At 35.5% G+C, this 22312-nt stretch overlaps 1 protein-coding gene across 3 annotated transcripts in view; it reads left to right on the forward strand.

The window, feature by feature from the left end:
• SLF1 (SMC5-SMC6 complex localization factor 1) overlaps positions 1 to 20678 on the forward strand; it is a 39612-nt gene extending 18934 nt beyond the window's left edge. For all 3 annotated transcript variants that reach the window (XM_080572684.1, XM_080572686.1, XM_080572685.1), the window contains 9 exons: positions 255 to 392; positions 1063 to 1228; positions 9036 to 9183; positions 11248 to 11393; positions 13300 to 13469; positions 13969 to 14096; positions 16086 to 16178; positions 16563 to 16745; positions 19686 to 20678. In XM_080572684.1, coding sequence (XP_080428810.1) covers positions 255 to 392; positions 1063 to 1228; positions 9036 to 9183; positions 11248 to 11393; positions 13300 to 13469; positions 13969 to 14096; positions 16086 to 16178; positions 16563 to 16745; positions 19686 to 20170 — 1657 coding nt within the window. In that variant the 3' untranslated portion in view covers positions 20171 to 20678. The remainder of the gene's footprint in view (positions 1 to 254; positions 393 to 1062; positions 1229 to 9035; positions 9184 to 11247; positions 11394 to 13299; positions 13470 to 13968; positions 14097 to 16085; positions 16179 to 16562; positions 16746 to 19685) is intronic.
• Positions 20679 to 22312: the final 1634 nt, after the last annotated feature.

Below are 22312 nucleotides of genomic sequence, written 5' to 3' on the forward strand. Positions count from 1 at the left end.
ATACAGAAAACGTGGTTAAAGGATTCAGTTTGCACTATTTTCATCTACAAAACAAGGCCCCAGTTACAAACGTTAAGTTTTTGGAGAAAATGTGGCTTTAAAACCAGAAAGTTTGGCTTTTAAAATGATAAATGTTGCTGGGGAGCAAGGTATTTCCTCGTCAAAATTGTCCGAAGTCAAAGCTGCCTTCTTTGCCAATAAATCAGACTATCATTTCCGTCATACAAGTGGATTTTTTGGTGTTTATTTTTCAGGTCTTGCCTTTATTGCAGAACCATTTGTCATGCAGTCCCAGGTTCAGGAAAAGCAGATGAACAGAGGATAGTTCACAAAACATTATTGAAGTTTTTCTTTGATTTAGTAAAAGCTGAAGTAGAGTTTCTGACAAAAAGGTGGGTTTTAATAGGATAACGCTTTTATTACTTTTTCACGATTTCACATGCATTTTTTAATCTACATCAGATTGTATGCTGATTTTTGTATGTCTGTAATAATATCCTGTTTCACAGAGATGGTATTACTTAACATTTTTTTATATTTCTTAGTTCTCAGTTTATTTATTGTAATTGGTATTGTTTTTTTCTAATTGTGCTTTAAGACCACTAGCTTTTCACAGCCTTATTATTTCACTATATAACAAGTTTCAGTAAGCATTGAATTTTGCTCGTAAAGCTACATTTTTAGCTTTGCAATGTTTCCATATCTATTCCATAAGTTCGACAAGCAGTATTTTGAACATACTGATTTAAAAAAAAAAATCAATTAAATGTTACCTTTCACTAGGGAGATAATTATCTTTCCTCAGTTTATGAAATATAAAAAATGTCTTGGTTTTGCTCTGGCAGCCTTTATATATTAGCACAGTATTAGAATTCCTTCAGTTTGACTGTAATAGTCATCATTATTTTACTTATTATTCATCAGAAATTGTGTCTGATCTTTCCATACTTAAAAATTGCCAAACCTTTGTATGTTTTGACAGAAGATAAGGTTTCTGTCTAGTAACTATAGTAATCAAAGTGGCATAAAGATTTAGGTTTTTTCACTTGCTTCTTTTTTCAGTTTGGTTGAAGAGACCAATTCACAGCACCAGCAAGTAATGCCACAGACAGTTCTTCTGAAAACCTTTTGGCTGGGAAGCGAAACCTCAGTGCTTTTCACCAAACACATAAATATTCTAGCAGATTGGGTCATACTTTCCCATAGAGAATTGAACAGAACAAATGATGTGAGTATGAATTTTATGCTTTAAAATAATGAAGACTGACATATTTTTTAAAAGACTTTTTTTGTTCATTCCTTTGTGAGGAATTATATGTAAGTATCACAGCTGCTTGTTATATCTGCCTTTTGTTGTGAAGCATGCTGGTTTTTGCTCCACTAAAGGAAATGAATTGATCCATAAGATTCTCATATTGATCTGTAGAGAAGAAACGAGTCATGAGTAGCTTGTTGGCTACATTCAGATGTTCACATGCCCTTACCAGCAGGTATTACTGTAGTCATTAGGGACACAAGCTTAACACATCCTGTCAAACAATAAGGGGTAACAAAAGAGATGATTATCTTCTTTTACAGTGATTGTATTCAGGCAGCATTAGAAGGAGAGAGCTAAGAAAACAATTTTTTATTGTTTTCTACAGATAAACATTATTTTATTTTATTAAATGCCCCATTTTCTTCCCAAGTCTTTTAGTTTCATTTGGTATCTTCCCTAGATCTTTTCATAAAAATGGAATTGAAGGCAACTTAATTGCTGTTCTGTGACCTGCTGACCAGCAGGACATTGACCTGAAAGATACTGAGTGTCCTCTATACCACCTCTTTCTTTTCAGAAGCTAGAGGCCTTGTAAAACATCTTTGACTTCTTGATTCTCACATAAAATACAAACTTACTGCTGTCTCTGCGTTCTCTTTTAAATTATTGTGAAAGCACAGAATAAATAGGTACTTCATTCACTTTTTCATTACAATAACAGAACAACAATAGAAAATCAAGTATTCCAGAGAAAAAAGCACTTTCAATATAATAGCTACTAGTTCTTCATTATGTTAAGAAAGCAGAAAGATTAAACATAATGAGAGTTTCACTCATCTTACCTAGCCAGACCTCCTACCTTTTTTGAGGACTATCAAAGACAGATATTCTGAAACAGTGCTGCCTTTTATCCTTGGTCAAGATATTTAAAAAGTGCCTAAAATTAGGCTTCTATACCCATATTTATATTTAAACAACCTACCTTTTCAAAGGTCCTGAGCACCAAGCAGGCTCACATTCAGTTGATTTCAGTGGCCATTCTGATTCTTTGGAAAATGAGATTGCTTTCATATGTTTCCTGGTGTTGAGTGTGCAGTTTAAGTGTAGACATCTTTTTTTTTTTTTCCTACTATGCCTTCTTTTGACCAGTTCCTGTGCTGTAAGCCATACCTTTATCATGAACTGCTCTTTGCATAAGCAGAATAATCACTTGTGGCAGAGTGTAGTACATGTATGAAAAATAAAGGAAGACTAAAACACAGCATAAAAGATAGACCTACCTCTTGTTTAGATTTTATTTTTTCATAGTTTTCATATATGTTTAAATACAATACAAAAAAATATAGATATAAGAATTGTCCTTTCAGCACAAAGCCAAAATGCCTATTGTGTTTACATTTTGATTTGATGCACTATAATTATTGTGCAATGTCCTTGCAGATTTCTAGCCTAAAAAGCAGCTCCTCTATTCTGTTGCCTGATAATATCTGTAGTGTTGTATGTTCTTTCCTACTGCCTTGTCCTTTAGCTTCATATTTTTATAATGCATTTTTTTCCTTTCCATTTTTTGGCAAAAATAATCTCTAAAACAAAATGCTGTATTTTTACATACAAAACTCATCATTATTGCTTTCTGCACTCTCAGTTTTGTTTAGAACTTGAAATAATGATTTTTCTTATATTCAGAGACTCCCTTTAGAATTCCATGACATAGCTGAAAAGGTCAAAGGAGCCAAAAGAGCAGATCCTCCCCAGCTATGCAGACAGAACTGTGTTTTCTTTTCTTCTTCTTTTTTTTTTTTTTTAATTATTCTGGAGATGCATACATAAAAACATACGCCATTAAATAGAGCATATTGGGTGCAATTTTTCCCCCATCTATGTTTAAGGGTATGATTCATTGTTACCAGTTTTGTTTTTTAAAAACTGCTTACTTAAGAGGCAGCACATTCTCAATATACATGTAAGGCCACTTAGAAACCAAAATTAAAGGAATGGCTCAGGCAATCTTTCTATCCATATAGGCAGAGAAAATTGTGTGGTTTTTTTTTTTGCACAGTGTAAAGGGGTGACCATGTCTGCCTGCTTACATAAAGGTATGAGATCATGGAAAGACACAAACATGCCAATTGTGATATAGTAAACTTCCATGCAATTGTTCTGTGAAAATATCTGTGAATAAAAGCAGAGAAATAATTTAATGAAATTCTTTTTGAGGCATATCAAACAGATTCATTTCTAAGCAGTAAAAGTGATTTTTTTTTTAATTTTTTTTTTTTAGCTATTCAGAATTTGATGAGAAGCATCTCTTTTTATGTGATTCAAAGAGACTGCAACAATCAGCAATCAGAGGAGAGGGAAAGTATCTGTATATATTCCCTGTCATCTAGGGGTTTTTTTGCAAAAAATACTTAATACATATATGTAAACATATATAGATATACATGAGTGTGTAAAAAGAGCAAGCCGGAAACAGATGTAGTATCTGAAGTGAGAACCTCCAGGCTGAAATTCTGCATGAGAGTTGCTGGTTTTCTTGGAGTAAATACTCTGAAGGTTTTTCACTTTTCAGGCCCATTGTAACCTGTATCAGGAACAAAGAAAAATAAAGAACGAAGGGCTACAAAGACTATGGTTACATATGTGGGTGACTGTCATTACATATACAGGTGCATTTACTTTCTTGTGTTGGAATTTATCATAAAAGTACTGTAATAAAGTTAGTGACAGGAAATCGAATGCCCTCACTCATCACTGTGTTAATCTACTGCGACATCCTGGTGGAATAAAAGTATTCTTGTAGTTTAAAATGCACTGCCAAAGAACACAGATGTGTTTTTTTCCATCTCTTCATCTCTGGAATCAATATTGAATATATGGCTAAAATCATAGAATCATGGGAATGAGTCTATGCGTGTCATACTTCAAAAGTAAATAGGATTGATGCAGAAACTCACAAGGTTCCTTGAAACAGAGCTGTTAAATTAACTTTAAAATTTACAAAGGAACAAACGTATTATTTGTAACACTGAGTAGCCATTCAGTTAGGGCATCTTTTCATGCTGATACTGCCTCACTAAAAGAACCAGAACACTTGTCATCTCTGCTGCTGCTTTTTTTCTTTCTTTCTTTTTTTTTAAGGCTGTAATACACAGTCTGACAAAGGAATATAAAAGGGATTCATTCCAATTTTTATTTGCATTGTCTTTCATATTTCTAGTGTGCTTTCTTCCATGTTTCAAGTATCATTACAGTATGGTATAAATTTGTAGAATTGAATGTCTTTCTGTTACTCCCCAAAACTTTCTTGGAAGTATGTTTTAGACAGTTTTCAGAGTACTGTATAACCCTGAAAACATTATACCTTATAGAAAAGAACTCTAAAACGCATCTCTAAAATAACTCTCTAATTCAAAGTAAGAAAGTTAAAATGAATTTTCCCGTGACTTAAAAGCTTTCCAATGAGAACTTTTATATGAGTACTAAAACTTCTATCACTGGAGGACTGTACTTGACTCCTGAAAGCATTAAATGAAACAGCAATGGAGGAACTGGGTTTGCTAAGCTAACAGTCACCCGTTGTCCTTTATATGCTAACACAGTCAACAGCCTTTGTTCGCTTCAGTGCTTTTTCTGAGTTAGCATTGATTCTCAACTCTAACAACCAGTAAGAGAGTTTTGAAAAAAAATACTTAATTGGATCTTATTTAATTAGCTAAGCATGGTGTAGTGGGTTGACCTCAGCTGGCAGGTAAGCCCCCACTCAGCCACTCACACAGTCCCCCCTTTGCAGGATGGGAGAGAGAATTGGAAGAGCAAGAGCAGTAAAACTTCTGAGTAGGGATAAAGACAGTTTAGTAAGTGAAGCAAAGCTGTGCACACAACCAAAGGAATATAAGCTCATTCACTATATCTCATTGTTAGGCAGATCTTCAGCAGCTTCCCGGGAAGCAGGACTTCGGAACACATAGCGGTTACTTGGCAAGACAAATGCCACAGCTCCAAATGTCCCCCTTCCTCCTTCTTTGCCCTCCCCAACTTTTTTTGTTGAGGACAACATCATATGGTATGGGCTATTGCTTTGGTCGTCTGGGGTCAGCTGTCCTGGCTGCATCCCCCCCCCCAACCTCCTGTGCACCCCCAGCAAGTAGGCATCCAGGCTTTCACATTTTCCCAATTAGCACCCCCAGTCTACTTGCAAGTTCAGCAACTTGCAGGTTCCAGCAGTGTTCAGCAACAGGTAACACACTGGTGTGTCATTAACACTGGTTTAGGAACAAATTCAAAGCGTAGCACCATACAGGCTCCTGTGAATAAAATGAAAAATCTTTGCCAACCAGACCCGCTTTGGCATCATAAGTAATACTGTAGTCCTTTAAGAATCTTTTCAATGTGATTTGAAATACTACATTTTGTAGTATTACATTATTTGCAGGAATTTTAAAATTACGCATTTGCGGGGAAAAGAGAGATACTTGAATAGTTTCTTAATGCACCTACAAAAATCACGTTCTCATTCGCTGATTTATAAAGAAACAAAACTAAGTCAGGTTCAAGTCTGGTTAAAAGTTGAAGAATAAGTGGTAGGGCCAAAATCAGTGGTTTCTGAATATTCTCAATTTTCACTGATTGAAGGCTTGTGTTCCAGTGACCAATAGCCACATAATTTATCTAAATGATGGTGACCTCTCATTTAGAAGTATTTTTACATAATGCGAAATTGCCTTTGGTAATAGTATAGGACCTTATGTCATTTGTATGGGTAATTTGTTATTTCATATTCAGGAATAAGAGTTTTCATATAATGTTCTGAATATTGCTTTTGTATGTGTACAAAAAATCAGCGGGCTCCTGTGAATTTACTTTGTTACTGATTTGCATACAGAGATCACTTAGCTTTTTAAGAATTATGCTTATATTTTAAAAATATTGCTGCTGAAGCTTTTTTATTTTTTTCCCTTTATGTTAGGTTGGTCATTAAAAATATCAACTAAATTACAGGAAATCTGCAGCTTTAAACCAGCACTACAGTTGTAAAGCTGCAAAAGACTTTTCTTTAGGATTGATTTAGAGGATGTAGTCTCATGAGTTTGAAAGCAGGAGCTATTTATTTGCACAATGATGTTTTGGCATACATGGTAACATTCCCATGTCAGTTGGAAATGCTAGCTTCTTTTTCCTTTTTAATATTGTACACATATGTTTTCATGACTATGTTTGTATTTTTCTGTGGCTGAAAATGAAAATATTGTTAATAAGTTAATATTTCAATATTCTTAAAACAGATTATGCTTTAAGTAAATTAGAGCATTATCCCCTCATTTGTAACATTGAACCATTTATTTCATGATGAGAAAGCTCTTGGTTTGTACTGTTGTCAGAATGCCAGCTAAGCCTGTACCAGTTGGCGTTACCTGGGTTGTGTTCCTCAGAGTGCAGATATACTTAACTAGCAAAGGCAGCTGCAGCTAATGTACCACCAGTCAGATTTACTTTGCAACTGTATATCTGGCTTTGTGGAACATCATTTATACTTGCAGTATTAACACTCATTATTTCCATTTCCTGTCCTGTCCTGTCTGTGTCGTGTCTCCCATCCTCTCCACAAATTGTCACAGCTGAAGTAATACAACCTTGTGGTTTAGAAACATGAAAAAACAATGTAAATACTTGTGCTTTACATCTGCATTTACCTCAGTCTACGTCTGTATGTCCTTGATCCTGTCACTTACTTCTGTTAAAAATCAGCTTAGTCGATGCATTTCTGTAATTTATTTTTTTTTAACAGCTATTGACAGGGTTAAAGTATTCACCCAGTATTTTGCTTTGAGATCCAATGACGAAGAGGTATGCATAACTAAGGAAATTTGGGATGTTTTGAATTAGTTCTTCAATTTTTATTCCTGAATTCTGAGAAGATACAGAGTAATATATCTTGAAAATATTTAAATATTGGCAGAAAAAAAAAAATCATGTTGTTGACCTGCCATACTAGTGCTCCATTTTTTTTTCCATACGAGATCTCACATTTCATCTAAAATAATGTATTAGGATACAGTAAAGCAAGGGGCAAAACAAATCAAGCAGAGCTGAACAGAAAAAAAGGAATTAGGGCAGGAAGCTATCTCAAAGATCACATTCCTGACAGATTTTGTCTAACCAGATCTTAAAAGCTTTCAGTGACAGAGATTACCTCACCCCCCCACACAACGTTTATTTGTAGTTCTGTTTATTCCTTTTCTTTTGAATGACAAGAAAGGCTGTTAACTGTATGGGCAGTATGTATGTAGGTTTTCTGCAGATGATTTTGTAGTATTTTTATAATAAATTTCATCTGTGTCACAGTGTCCATTGTTCTCATATATGTCTGATTTATTGATGAAGCTCAAACTGCTTTGGTCTTTGGTGCTTTCCAGCTCCTGAGGGAATTGTATTAAATTATTTTAAACCAACCCTGAATGTATTTTGTTCTCAAAGGAGTATCAGACAAACCATTGATTGTGGAGCACAACTAAAAAAAGAAAAGTTCTGTTTCCTTTAAGTAACTCTTTAAAGTCTCAAGCTTACCAATAAGTACATATTTGATTCCATTTCTCTCTTATCCAAAATTGTGTGTTTCGAAGTATGCGTTCTTGTTCACTGGAATGCAGTGTATCAGCAGATGCTCTAGTGTAACTGTAGTGATTCTCTAGTAGAGCCTTAGGTGTAGGCTCTACTTAGACTCTGATAATTTTGTCAAATTAGCTTCATGTATTCTTACTATCTTGCATGTATTTTTCTAATTTTCACATTCAAAACTGACATACAAATCTGTGAATTTGGTGTGGTTGAACATGTGGTTGGAGGAATGTCGTATTTCAGACTCATTGCACAGAATATTTCTACTCGGTGGAGAAAGGTGTTGTGTAGACAGATCTGACTATCCTTTGCACATACTAACTTGGACACCAGAAACAGCATGCTACCGAACCTATAATAGTGAGGTGAAGTGCTAGTATGGATGAATACATATGTTAATGTGACAGTACCTCCTGGATGACAAGTTGTCTAGCTACACGTCATCTTAGTAACTCCTCAAGAAAATATGCTTTGCTTTCTTATCTGTGTATCCTTATTTTTCCTGCAGGTTCAGGGGAGAAAAAGCTAAGGCTAGTGACCTTACTTCCATTCACTTTAAAAATGCGGCTGCTGGTCTTTTTGGAAGTTTAATAGTAGAAGAAAGTTTCCTGATCCCACATACTGCCTAAGTTTTTTATGTGCAATAGAGTAGCACCTTACGACCTTACCCACCTTTTGGCACATATGTATGTGGTTAATCACACTGGGGGCTTTAGTTTCATGATGGTACCTTTAGGAACTGTGAATCCTAACAGAGCAAGGAGGCTAAGAGCCCTGTAATTATTAAATAAACACGAGGTTAACTAGCAAAAATGCAATACTTGAAATTTTACAGTTAAACAAAACCTATTTTGAAAATAAATTATTTTGTACTTGTAATCTTTGATCATATTTTGCATGGTGTTCTAGAAAGTATGTTTCCAAATAATTTGTAGTTCTCTAATGCCATATCTCAACTGGTATGGCATTAATGGCATAATTAATTTTGTTGACCTGGCTGCAACAGTTTGTTTTTAATCAGAGAGAGAAACGCCAGTGAAGAACTGATATGCCTTTTATTTGAAGATGTTCTCTGGCATTATTACTGGCACATTTTCAGTGTGAATTTACTATACAATACAGGTCTATAGATACTTTTTTTTTTTTTTTCTCCTTGTAGGCTTTCAGATGTGAAATAGCTGCTCTATTAAAGGCAATTCTTGGAACTGTAGTGGAGTATTGGATCATCTCAGGTTTACTTATGGACCGAAATGTGTTTTGTCAAATAGCTGATGATTTAGCACAATACGTTGCCATTGCTTGTGACGGTGAGTGTTTGAAATGCTTCTCAATCTTTTAATCAGATATACCAAAGAAGTCCTAAATTAAAATTCTCAGTTTACATTCAAGTTATGTTTTACCTTCTTTTGCAGCCATGCTGTCTTACGGTGTGATGTGTATGCAGGAAACTGTTTTACTCTGTGTGTGTGCATGTGTATGTCTGTCCCAAGCAAAGACCAAATAGAGAGAGCTTTCCTATTAAAATCCTTTTAAATAAATCTCTATAGGTATTAGTGCAAAAGCAAGATTAAAGAGTGTGAAGAGGAAATAAAATCTTTGCAGTTCTCTTGTCAGTTTAGGAGGAAGTGTAAGCATATCATAATAAGCCATAACTTCAGAGAGGCAATTCGGGACACCTTTGCTCAGACCAATTTTCAGATGAGACCTTTCACTCAACAGGCTTGATCTTATTTGTTAAAGGCATTTCAGCAGTAAGTCCAAAAGCTACCCTGAAATTTTGGTCCTTACAGACATCAGATGGAAACATTTCAATGTCTCATTCCAAATCCTTAGATTTAAAGGACATTAATGGGGTAGGGTGGGATTCAGCTGCTCCTATGAGTATCATATATCTATTGTTCCTCTTCAATTAATATACTAGATGAAGAGAAATGTTATGGCTCGGACCGTTGCCATTCAACATCAGCTGTGTTATTGGTTGTTTCAGCAATTGAGGATGAGGAACTCAACTGGACCGAAAAAAATAATCTGAAGAAAAGACTGAATATTTTTAATTTTATATTGAAACTTCATTCCCACCATTTTTTTTTTGTTGTTGTTATAGAATCATGGGATGTAGAGAAAAGGTGTTGTAGAAAAGGCATGTAGAGAAAGGTGTTGGTTAGACTTCATTTGAAGTGCTGTTGCCTTCTCCACCTGGACACTTGAGAAGAGCTGTCGTGAAAAAACAAACAAACAAAAAAAAACAACACTGAATTCTATGTCTCTAGTCAAATAGTTTGACTCTGGTCTTGGTCTTTCCTATGGAAAGTGAATGATCAGAACCATTATAACCTGCCTCAGATTTAAAAAAACACAACAAAAAACAAACCAAAAAAAAAGTTGGAACTTTGTAGTATTTACGTCAGTGGAGCTTTTAGTATCTCCTGCTACCTCTCCAAAGGATTTTCTTTTTAAATTAATTTTTATATGCTTCTTCATCCATTCAGACCATTCATAGGAATAACATTCATAGTCTGGTTGTAAAGAATAAAGATTATTTGACATTATAATTGGTGATCACTGGAGCTCACTTCAGTCCACAGGACTTAAAGTGTGAAAAACCATAACAGAATTTTCCTAAGATTCTGTCAATCTTGGAGTAGAAGACACTTAAATGTTATTCTTGTTTTGATTGTGTCTGTATACCACTTACTGTGTGAGCATTTCTCAGCAGAGCAGAATACTACCTCAGTACAGTAAAGACCTTGGCAGACCTTGCTTTCCACCTTTTTCAGGTGCTATTTTGATGAAATTCTACTGCTAGAATCAAAATGCAAATATAACCTTAAGAAAAATCATCCATTCCATCTCCTCTAAAAACAAATACAAAACAAAACAAACAAACAAAACCCCAAACAAACAAATAAAAACAATGAGGTAGGCCAGAGCTAAGCCTGAAGACAGGTACATCTGAATAGTATTGGAATTTGCTTAAGGTCCCATGTAGAATTTGTAGGTCGCCCTGCATTACTTAATCAGATTTCTTTGTTTGTGTTACATACATATTACCTAAATTGTGTTTGTATTATGTCACATGAAATTTTAAAGGTGATCACTTGCATAATTTCATCAAATGAATAATTTCATTCTCAAAATCAATCTAGAGCTTTTATAAGGTTGTGTTCAGAGCATTTTTTAAAAGTGCTTAATATTGTAAGAAGTGGTGCTTTGTCTTTTAAAGTTTGATGATCATTGTCTAAGAAGCTGGTCTTGTTATCAGATGATGGATACAATCTTTTTTAATATGACTATTTTAGTAATTCTAATAGAGAATAACTTACAGTAACTGCAACAGTAGAGCTCTTTTTCTTCCCTTTGTTTTTATCCAGATTTTTCAATACATGATTTACAAATGTTCATTTGTACCATACCATCCCTCTGGCTTCAAATGTTTGTGGCAGAAGCAGTTTTTAAAAAACTGTGTTTACAGAGGAATGTAACTATTTCTACAGAACCTCTTTCTCTTCAGAAAATAGTAAGTAACTCTTACACTCTTTAATAACCTAGGATACTTAAGTACTTAACAAATAATTAGATTTGCGAAAGTCTTGGAAAATATCTTTCTTTTGTGGTGTAAGGTCTTGGTCATTGCATGTATGCTCTTCCACCTGCAGTAACTCTTCTGCATTTATATTTCTATCTGCCTGAGAGCAAGGTTCAAAACCATAGTGAAGTTTTTCTTACCAGAGAATTGGTAACACCTCTTCGAGTTAATTAATCTGTTTACATGCAGCTAACATGGAAAGTCAAAAGGAAAGCTTTTTAAAATAATCTTTGATATGAATACTTTTTTGCAATATTATGTCTGTAATTAAGGAAAATGCAAAATACTGCATGGTTTTCCATGGATATGTTTTCCTTCAGATTTTTATTCTACTGTGTCCAAGCATTTGTTAGATACGAGATTTTATTATTCTGAACCACAGCGTCTTCCTATGAATTTCTCCTCTTAAAAGCTTTCTCCTACTTGCAAACCTTTTCTTGCCTTCAAATCACAAACTGTGATAGCTGATGAGGAAATATATAATGAAATTCTCAAAACCACAGTCACTGTCAGGATACACACACATCAGGAAGATCACACAGCAATGACATGACCTAACTTAGAGCCACATTTCAGTAACTTCTATGCTAAAGTCTAACCAGAATATGGAATTCTTGAGTGTTATGGCCTGAAGTTGACAGGTAGAGTTAAAGAAAAACAAAGTCAAACTTAATAATTTTTTCCATACATAAGTTTTCTCAAACTTTACAGAAATTTATTGTGAACAGAGATCATTGTTTATTAATACATTGTGTTTAAAGAGAGCTTGAACAAAAGACTGACAGAATTTCAAAAATAAACCAACGAGATCTAATATTTAACGTATGTTGCCAACACATATGTAGCAGGAATCACTATTTTTAGTATTGCCATGACTACTAATCACTCTCTGCAAGAACTTTAAAAAATGTTAGCAGAGCCTGAATAAAAGTTCATGGGTTTCTATGGCTTTCCTTAGCATTCTTTCTTTCTTGTTCCATACAATAAAGACTGACCATTTTCCAATTTTGCTTGCTCTTCTCATACAGCATTTATCAGCTAGGCTTTCCTATGGGTTTAAGCAGTGCTCTCCGACTCTCCGCAAGTAACTGTACAGTGAGTTCCTTCATTGCACGCTGCTTGCATAATCTTCAGCGATGTGTTACGTACTCAAAGCCTTCTTTAATATTCTTTGATCTAATGACTAATCATGCAGTGAGACCCCTCACTGGACTATGCTTTTGCCAAACTGCAAAATCTCGCATGACTTTTTGAAAAGAGGGTCAGATGTGGGTTGGAAGCTCTGTATTGCCAGAAACGAGCTAAAATACCTACAATGCTATCCCAATAATGAAAGAACACTTAAGAGCTAACTGACTAGCTTACTGCTTTCACAATGTCCAAAGGCTTATTCCAACCCTTAGCTTAGAAGGGATGAAAGAGGGGAGTATTTCTTTGCTAAGTTGCTCCCTGAGCTGGGGGAAGAAAGCTTGTAAATACTTCCATTAAGTAAGTGAGAATCAATTAGCTTTTCTTTAGTCCAGTTATATCCAGTTAAAGAGATGAATATGTTCTCGGCTACAGAAAAAAAAAAATCCCACCTCCTGGCTCAGACATATCTCACTCACCTCTGAGGCTAGCGTATGAGTTGTTGTGAACTACAGCAATATTAAAATAAAGATCGCAGAGCTGACAACAACCTATATGTGCAAACATCACTTAGGGACCATATTTTAAAAAACTGAGATGCAGTACCCTGTGGGTGGTGAATGACTGCTTGTACATGAAGTGCAAGAACAGAAAAAAGACTTTTAGTTTACTTTACAGAAACTCACTGAAAATGTTACTTTTGCAACAGGTCTGTTCCTATTTGCCTGCCTTGAGAGAGTTAGGGATGTGTGAGACAAGAAAGATACGTAAAGCAAAGAAAAAGAAAACAGGGCGTTGGCCATGCCCTGAGTCTCAAAGGGCATTACAGATGCTAAATGGTGATAAGCAGAACCAAGTCAAAGTGCTGCCTGATCTACCGTAAGTAATACCTATAACATCACCAGTTTTATTCTGCTTTGGGGGACAGCTTCTGACCTGACACATTTCTTGAACTTTATATGACCTGTTTTGTTGTCTACAAATTACTACAACTGACAGAAATCTCCATTTTAGACCTGTAACACCTCTGGTGTGGGGTTCCCCTTTTCTCCCCATCCTCCATCTCTGCATACATGCAGACTGATGTAGTAATATTTTCCCAATATTATAAATAAAGGATACATAGAGAAGTTGAACAATTCACAGAATTACCTTTTAAAAAAGTTTAATTGTGGGTAATTTAATTTTATTGCTGTTTTAAATACAGTTATAATTAAATGACATATAAATTACATAGTTAAGACATTTTAGAAATAACTCTGAAATTCTTAGATCTAAGTACGATACCTATACACATTTTAAAGTCTTTAGGTACATACACTCTATCCAAAAAAATAAAAGAGTGATTTTAGATGTGTCTCCTTTGCTCTCTTTTCAGTGACTTAGTATTTAGTAAGTGCTGTACAAGGACGCGTAGAGCAAGGGAGAAAGTTGGGGCTTCAGACACCAAAGAGAATTGCTACATTTTAGCTGAAGAAGCGCATTTTTACAGGAGAAATGTTAAAGGTATTCTATGTATCTAATTTATGTTAAGAACTTTATATGGTTAGAATCGGCAGTTTCAGGTTTAAAAATCTTGACCTTATGAATGCTCAACTAAAATGATGGCTTATGCCCAAGAATTATTTTCTTATGGTTCACATTTCTTTTTGTCAATGTCTGTTTGAGAGGAGGAATTGTATATATGGTGGAATAAAGCTGCCTTCTTCATTCCCCTCCCCCTCCCAGATATTAAATACAGTGTACAGCTTGTGTGAGCTCATTCCAGGCTTGCCCGCCTTACTTTGCTAATCCACCTCAACCTGTGCTTGGTAGGATCAACGTCTTCTGATTTGAAAGTATAATTCAGTCTTCATCTCTTTCAGTCCTAGACATTTTGTGAACAAAGACTGTGGAGTATGCTATGTTACATAGCTGTGTTAAGCATATGGACTGTTTTCTTCCAGGCATTCAGCCCAGACTATGAAAGGCATTTGGCTTTTGTCTTAGCTATACTGGAACCCAAGTACCTAAGGAATAAAACAGCACTGCAGTAATTCATTCAGTTCCTACTTATTACACAAATGCAATAAATTGTACTTTACATGAGGCTTTACCTCAACAGAATTACTCACTGGAACTACTTTTTATTATCTTCATCATCAGAAATTTACCTATATCACTTAAAACACAACTATTAATCATGACACCCAAGAGAAGGCTTAGGAAAAACTAGCAAATAGAACCTAGGATTGTTCAAAAAATTATAATCAGAATTGTATCACAAACACTGAAGGACAAAAAAAAAACCACCTCACCCTCTTTTGGGATTTAAGAGAGCTTCAGTAACAGAGCCAGACCATGCATTTTTAAAATTGGTTCACTTTCTCTTTATTGCTTTTGCAAGTAAAATTGATGTGAATTATTACATGCTGACTTCTACAAAGAAAAGTGAGCTGAAGGACTACAGGAAAAAATGCTTTTTTTTCTATTCTTTCCCTGCCAAAATTGTAAGTAGTATCTACTGTTGAAAGAATGAGTATGGAGCTGACAGATTTACATAGTGAAAGTATTAATATAACAAAATACGCTATGTTAATCTTATTGCAAACGCTGAAGAGATTTAGCCAGAGATATTCTTCATTTCTAAGATGTTTGTTGCATCATCTTTCACCTGGCATCAAGATTTTTCTCTGGCTCTTGTTCAAACCTAATCATTTACTTGAAAGCAAAACAGTGTTCAGAATGGGTCTGAAGTTTTTATCATGCAGAGACTAATGGTGTCTTTATATATAAGCAGCAGTTCTCAGTTGCTTGCTGTTCAATTTTTCACACTTCAGTTTTACATGATACCAAGGCTTGGTATTTTTTTTTTCAGAGGATTTTCTTTTTTGTTATTATTATTATTATTATTACTATTATTATTAGGACCCCTTCATGTATTTCTCCCTCTTTTCCCCCTTCCCTTGCTACTGTAGCCAAGTCAGACAGCCTATTGAGAAACAGCAAACCATCTGTTAACGGATTTGAAGTTCTGAATTATACTTGAGTGTGTAGAGGCACTCGTGCTTAGCCAGAAACATTCATTTGAATTAAGCTATAAATGCTGTGTAAAAAGAACCATACATTTTAACGTAGGTTCATGAATAAATTTAAGGGAGGGCAACTGCACTCTAAAGTTTTATTGCTTCAAAACCCAGTATTTTTGGTGTTCTGTGATCACTTGGTGCTTTTATAGTGTGATTGAAGCTTTAAACCTTGAACTGGGGGGAGATAATTCCTGTGTTAAACCATTTGCAATACAATTTCATTGCTGGATCTCTGGTGGAACAGAAGCGCTGTGGGTTTTTTTTTTTTGAATTTTCTTAAAAGATGGTTAAACAGGATAAAGGAAAATCTTACTCATTATTGAATTTTCTGGCATATAGCCAGGTCTCCTAGTTCCAGGCACTTTGATTATTTTCTTTAGTTGCTATCTTGCCTAGTCTAGTGTAATCTATTAATTTTTTATGGTAGGAGAGACAGCCCTGCATGAAGCTTGCATAAGAAACAAAGTGGAGAGATTGATTCAGCTTCTCTCTTCCCCTGGAATAGAAATTAATGTTAAAGGTAAGTTATTCATTTTCTCTACAGAACTAAGAAATTAAGCCAGATAAGGAACTGTTAAACATCCTTTTGGTAATGAAGTTTATATTTATGCTATGAAAACTGCCTTTATTATTATAACTAACAAAATCAGGACTTCATAGCAAACATTGCTGAAAGGTTAATTTTAAATTAAATGTACTTTAACATCACATTTTGTATCAATTTTTAAAAATGCGATTTTTTTATCATGTTTTTCAATAGAAGTTCTTATTTTGAAATCACATGTTGCCACTGTCACCATAATGAATGCTAAAAAGTCAACTGTTTTGCTGTCTAATGAATTACGTTATTAGCATTTTAGTACTACTTCTGCTGTTTTAAAACTTCCCTTGATTTATAATTCAGACCATGCTGGCTGGACGCCTTTGCATGAAGCCTGTAACCATGGCAGCACAGTGTGTGTCCATGAAATTTTGCAACGTTGTCCAGAGGTAGACCTGCTCAGTCAAGTGGACGGGGTGACTCCTTTGCATGATGCACTGTCAAATGGACACGTAGAAATTGGCAAGCTGCTACTTCAGCATGGGGGTGAGTGCATATACGCTAAACTGGTTTAGGGAAATTATCCTGTTCTGAGTCCATACGAAGTTTGTGGTGCTTTTATTAATGGTTGCATAAAATAAAATTTTATTATAAAATATTTACTTTAAAACATTTTTAAGCCAAGCTGTTTTGGTCACAATAAAAATATTACTGTTCTCACACTTATCTTGATCAGCTGAATATGAAATTAGCCAGGATTTTCACTTTTGTTTCCAATATGATAATGTTTTTATTCTGTATTTTACACCATATGCATTGTAACTATATCCTCCAAACTAATTAACAAAGATAAAGATTACCTATTCACCAAGTAAAGCTAAGGGTTTTCTTTTGTTTTGATCTATTTTTACTGTAATGCAAAAATAGATCAGTAAATCTCTATATAATCATGTATTTCAATTTAAATTTGTTCAGCATTTATGAAAATTAATGTGATGGTCTTTGAAGAACACAATTAGCTTGGTAATTAGTTTAAGAAAGGAATCTATATTGTAATTGTGATAACTGCTGTTTAGGGATAATAGTGGGAGGGGCGCCTTAGTTTCTAAAAAAAGATACATTGCCCCTTAGGCAGACACGTGATAAATGTTTTGAACAGTATGTTTTTTAAGTGACAGGGAACTTGTATCTTGTGTTGAAATACCCCGTATCAACATAATTAACTTAACATGCTTTTTAAAACAAAACAACAGCAAAGAATGATCCTGGATATCAACTCTTCTTTCTTTTAATTTATTTACTAAAATGGGTATTTGCGATATCCTTACTCTTGACCTACAGTGTCAATTTAATCTCTGTGTTATATGCTGAGTCCAGATTTTTTCAATAAAAATCATTCTGCTTGTAGCCTTAAGGTAAAAGAATGCACTGTATTTAGATGGCCTATTACTTAATTAAGCTAGAGAAACAAAAATTTTATTTCATTCTTGGCATAAGACCCTGTGTATTTACAGTCTTCTCCTGCCCCCTAAAGGCTGTCTCTGTCTGTTGTACAAGCGCCGGCTCATGATCTATACATTCATTCCTTTGCAGTTTCACCTCTCTGTGTTTGCTGAGCTTCAGTTCTTGGGCTCCCAGGTGTTTTATATATCTACTGAACCACACATCTGACATGCCAAGCCAATACCTGGGCTCACTTCCATCGGTCTAAGTGATGCAATAGCCAATAATGTAGTAAGCCCAGCTCCTCAATTGGAAACGGCATTGCACTGATAGATGTGCATTTTTCCTCGGCTATTGTGAAGAATAGGTAGTGGATGATCCTGTTGTCCTACGGGAAGAGCTCTACTTGCACTTGCATTCATCAAAGTTTTCTGGCAACTATAAGGCTGCATGTGCCCTTATCTTTGCCTTTGTCACACTCCGGGTTTTGGCCTGTCAAGTAGCTGACAAGACTATGGTAGAAAACGTGTTACCCATTCAGTCTGGATTTACTCTGCTCAATAACTTAGAGCACAGCTCTGCAATAACTTCTTCCCTTTCTGCAAAAAGGTCCTCAGCTTGCAGAACTTAATTATTTTACATAGTCAGTGAGGGAGTAAAACAATATAGCTTCAATCACAGGGAAGTTAGAAGCTCTAATAACAGTAAAGTCATGCAATGAGTAATCTTTTGTAATTAAAATATATTTCTGAAAACACACTAAAGTTATGAAATTGCATCATTTCTTTTGCATAGTAACCCAAATTTACATGCGAAGATTTATGTTGTTCTCACCTTTGAAAAACACCACCTGTAGTGTTACATCCCTCTTCATTTTTTTCTTACTGGTGTGGCCTTTCTTAAACTTATCAGGACATCTGTAAATTGTTTAAATATTAATAGCTCCATTGTACTAATAAACAGGAAATATTGAAAGAATGTAGTATGAAAAGAAATATTATTTTCTTATTCTCTGAATAAGAAAACCATGTCCCACTTAATTACTTTAAATCCAATTACTATAGTAATTATTTTTTGCAACGATCTGCTGAGACTAAATTTTCTAGCTCAGTTGAGGAAGACTAGGATTCCTACCTCAGTAGTTTATCTTGATGCATAGCTTAGGACAAGGTTAGCCACGCCAGCCAAAAACGTAAAATAAAGACCATCATAATAAATTGCCTTTAATTTTGAGACAGTTTCAGTAAATAACCCAGCCTGTAAATTTCTTTGTGAAATTGTACATTGGTACATTGCTACTTGAAATTTTAGGGGTAAGGTACATTTGAATTTCTTTCACATTTCTGTATAATAATCCTTGACTTTCAACATAGCAAAACCAGGAAGAAAATTAAAACTATGTCATAAAGAAACTGTTACAAATGTTCTCTCTGCATGTTCTAAATTGTGTTCAGAATCACAGAATCATCTAGGTTGGAAGAGACCTCCAAGATCACCCAGTCCAACCTCTGACCTAACACTAACAAGTCCTCCACTAAACCATATCACTAAGGGCTACATCTAAACGTCTTTTAAATACCTCCAGGGATGGTGACTCAACCACTTCCATGGGCAGCCCATTCCAATGCCTAACAACCCTTTCAGTAAAGAAGTTCTTCCTAACATCCAACCTAAACCTCCCCTGGCGCAACTTTCGCCCATTCCCCCTCGTCCTGTCACCAGGCACGTGGGAGAACAGACCAACCCCCAGCTCTCTACAGCCTCCTTTAAGGTGCCTGTAGAGAGTGATGAGGTCTCCCCTGAGCCTCCTCTTCTTGAGGCTAAACAACCCCAGCTCTCTCAGCCTCTCCTCGTAAGACTTGTTCTCCAGATCCCTCACCAGCTTCGTTGCCCTTCTCTGGTTGCAAATGTCTAGCTCATCAGTTGTACCAACATAATAAAAATGAGTTTAAACAGACTCCTAGTTTCTGGCAAAAAAAATAATCTTGATCAGCTGCCAGCTGGAACATGTCATTATTATTAATGTTTGTATTTTTCTTGCAGGACCAGTCCTTCTACAGCAGAGGGACTCCAATGGAAAATTGCCACTGGATTATGTTCAGTCCCTACCAGTAAAACAAGAACTTTTGAACATTGTTCATCCAGAAGAGAAAATTGGAAGATTCTATGAACGCACTGAACAAGATTACTGCAGTCAGCAAAGAGAACTGTGGTTGATTTTATTTAACAAGATGCTGCTAAATTTTTGTTCAGTTTATAATCTGTTTTCACCCTTTACTTCAACTCTGAGAAAGGTAGCTTGTTCAAGCAGACTTCCAGTAAGGGCTCATGATTACTATAAGATGGAAAGTACGTTTTCTGCAGATTGGTTAGTAGATATGTACTTTAGAGAGCTAGAAACTTTTAAAAAGCTACCACAGTTTCTTCAAGAGATATCTACAAATATATTTCTTTTTCCAGGAGAACAGATGAAGGCTTTATTAGCAACTCTGGAAACTGTGGTAGAGGCAAATCAGCTCTTTACTTAAATCCTTTTAACTGGTAGCTTCCAAAACCAGTTACCATTAGTTAAATCTTGATGGCTGGCCATTGATAGTTGGCTAACAGTTTTTCTGGCAATTAAGAAGTACAAATTTCACAGCCCTACATGTTTTTATCACCCATGACATCAATACTTTCCTCTAGTCGAACCTGGAAATCAGATGTATTCATTCAGTGCATTTTTTTTCAGGCAAAATTTATCTAGCATTGCCTTCTAGTTGTCAGACAGCTCTGGATGCCTGTGACCACCTCAGGAAGGTGCTGTATCATTTGCACTAAGTAAAACTTTGCTTTTTCTGGCCTCGTAATCTTTATCAGCAGTCTCATGCCATAGCTCACTTTGGTTTCCAAAGGTAGAGCCTCTGCTGTTAAAGTGAGTTGGATGCTACAAAAAACAGTTTTTCCTTTTTAAAAGTGTGTACCTACATATTTTCTTGTCTTTTAATAAAAATGATATTTTACCTGTCAATAAAGAAGAACATAGGGAAAAAGAAATTTATTCTCTCCATTTTTATCTTGCTTATCTCTGTCTAGTAAAAAGTGAAATTACATTTTGGAAATTACATCTTGCAAAATTAAAAACGTAAGGTAAGTATACCTTCTGATTTCAGAAATGGTATACTGTCATTTCCCTGGTTTTTGCTAGTTTGTTAGAAAACGTCACACAAAGATGCACCATGGCACTCATGGTCATATTAGTTTGTGCAGGGACTACACCAAGGAGACTGGCTGAGGTACTCAGGCTTTATACAGGACTCCAGTTGGTATCACTGACTGGAGCTGTAAAACCATCAGGACATCCTTCTGCTTCCCAGGCCAGTGATGCTGTGGAGGGCCAAATGTACCTTCAGCATAACTTACGGTATCACTGGCTCTGCGCTAACTCAGGCTGGTTCGCAGTGGTTTGATAAATCCCGTACGCTGGTAATGCATAATATGGTCTTGGTAACATGCCTGGGATTCCCTCCACTAAAGATGCTGGTGGAAGTAGTGGTACAAATCTAGCTATGTTGGCCGGAGGAATTTACTAAGGATTAGACAAGACAGTTTAAGTATGTACTGGGCATCAGATTCTGACACTAAGCATGGATCTCCTTAAAAATTACAGCCCATTTAATATGAGAATTTTGTTCTCCATTCTATGAATACATGTGAACTACACATGATAAATCCTCTAAACTAATCCTCTAACCTAATTTGGGATTGCGTGCTACATATTCTATCAGATGGTCCTTTTAATTAATTAAGAAAAAGAGAAAATCCTGTGCTGTTCTTTAAAGGTATCGAAGCTCCTGCAGCAGCTGAACTGTATAATTGTGCTGCGTGAGGTTGGGGATCTCAAAGAGATGCATATTTTGGAGAACTCTTTCTGCACATTTATATAGTAATGACCATTCTTCTTGACATGTATCTTGGTAGAGATTGAGTAACAAAATGGTTTAAGACTAGGTCTGAGAAGATACGCTTCCAAGGGAAGTTTCTCTCTTCCCCTTTCCAAGGAAGAGAAGGAAATGCTGCCTTAGAATGAGGACAACTGATCCTTTTTTTTTTTTTTTCTAATGGATTCAGTAAAAGATCAAGAATAATTCAAAATTAGCCTTCAAAAGGAAGGTACTAATTAGCAACGTTTCCAATTCTTCTGTAGTAGCAATTTATAATATTAAAAAAAGGAACCTTAAAAGAAAGGGTGTGGATAATAGCTGCTTCTGAAATTGATGTTGCTTGACTAGAGGGAATAAGTTACATTGATGCAGCTGGCTTGCAGCACATTAAAACTTCCATTTAGCCTTTCTGCAGCTGAGATATATGATCTCACAGCAATTAATCTACTGAAGATGCTCAGACTGGTTTGGTCTTGGAACCAGATCTTCATTACAAATGTTCAGTGTTTATTAATGACTGATTATTATTTTCATGCAGAACAGCCTACCCTAATAGAATAAAGGGTCAGCTCATATTTGATTTGTTTCTGTTTGTGCCCTTTTGATTTTTCTCCAGTAAAAGTAAAAAAGCAACCCCCAAAAAGCCTTTGTTCTGTGTAAGATGAACTAACAACAAACTTCAGTATTCCCTGTTGCAGGGCATGATGAAAGAAATGCTATGCACTTACTTTGTAAGGAATGCAAAAT

Source organism: Anser brachyrhynchus (assembly GCF_964034855.1).
Source record: "Anser brachyrhynchus genome assembly, chromosome: Z".
Taxonomy (NCBI): domain Eukaryota; kingdom Metazoa; phylum Chordata; class Aves; order Anseriformes; family Anatidae; genus Anser; species Anser brachyrhynchus.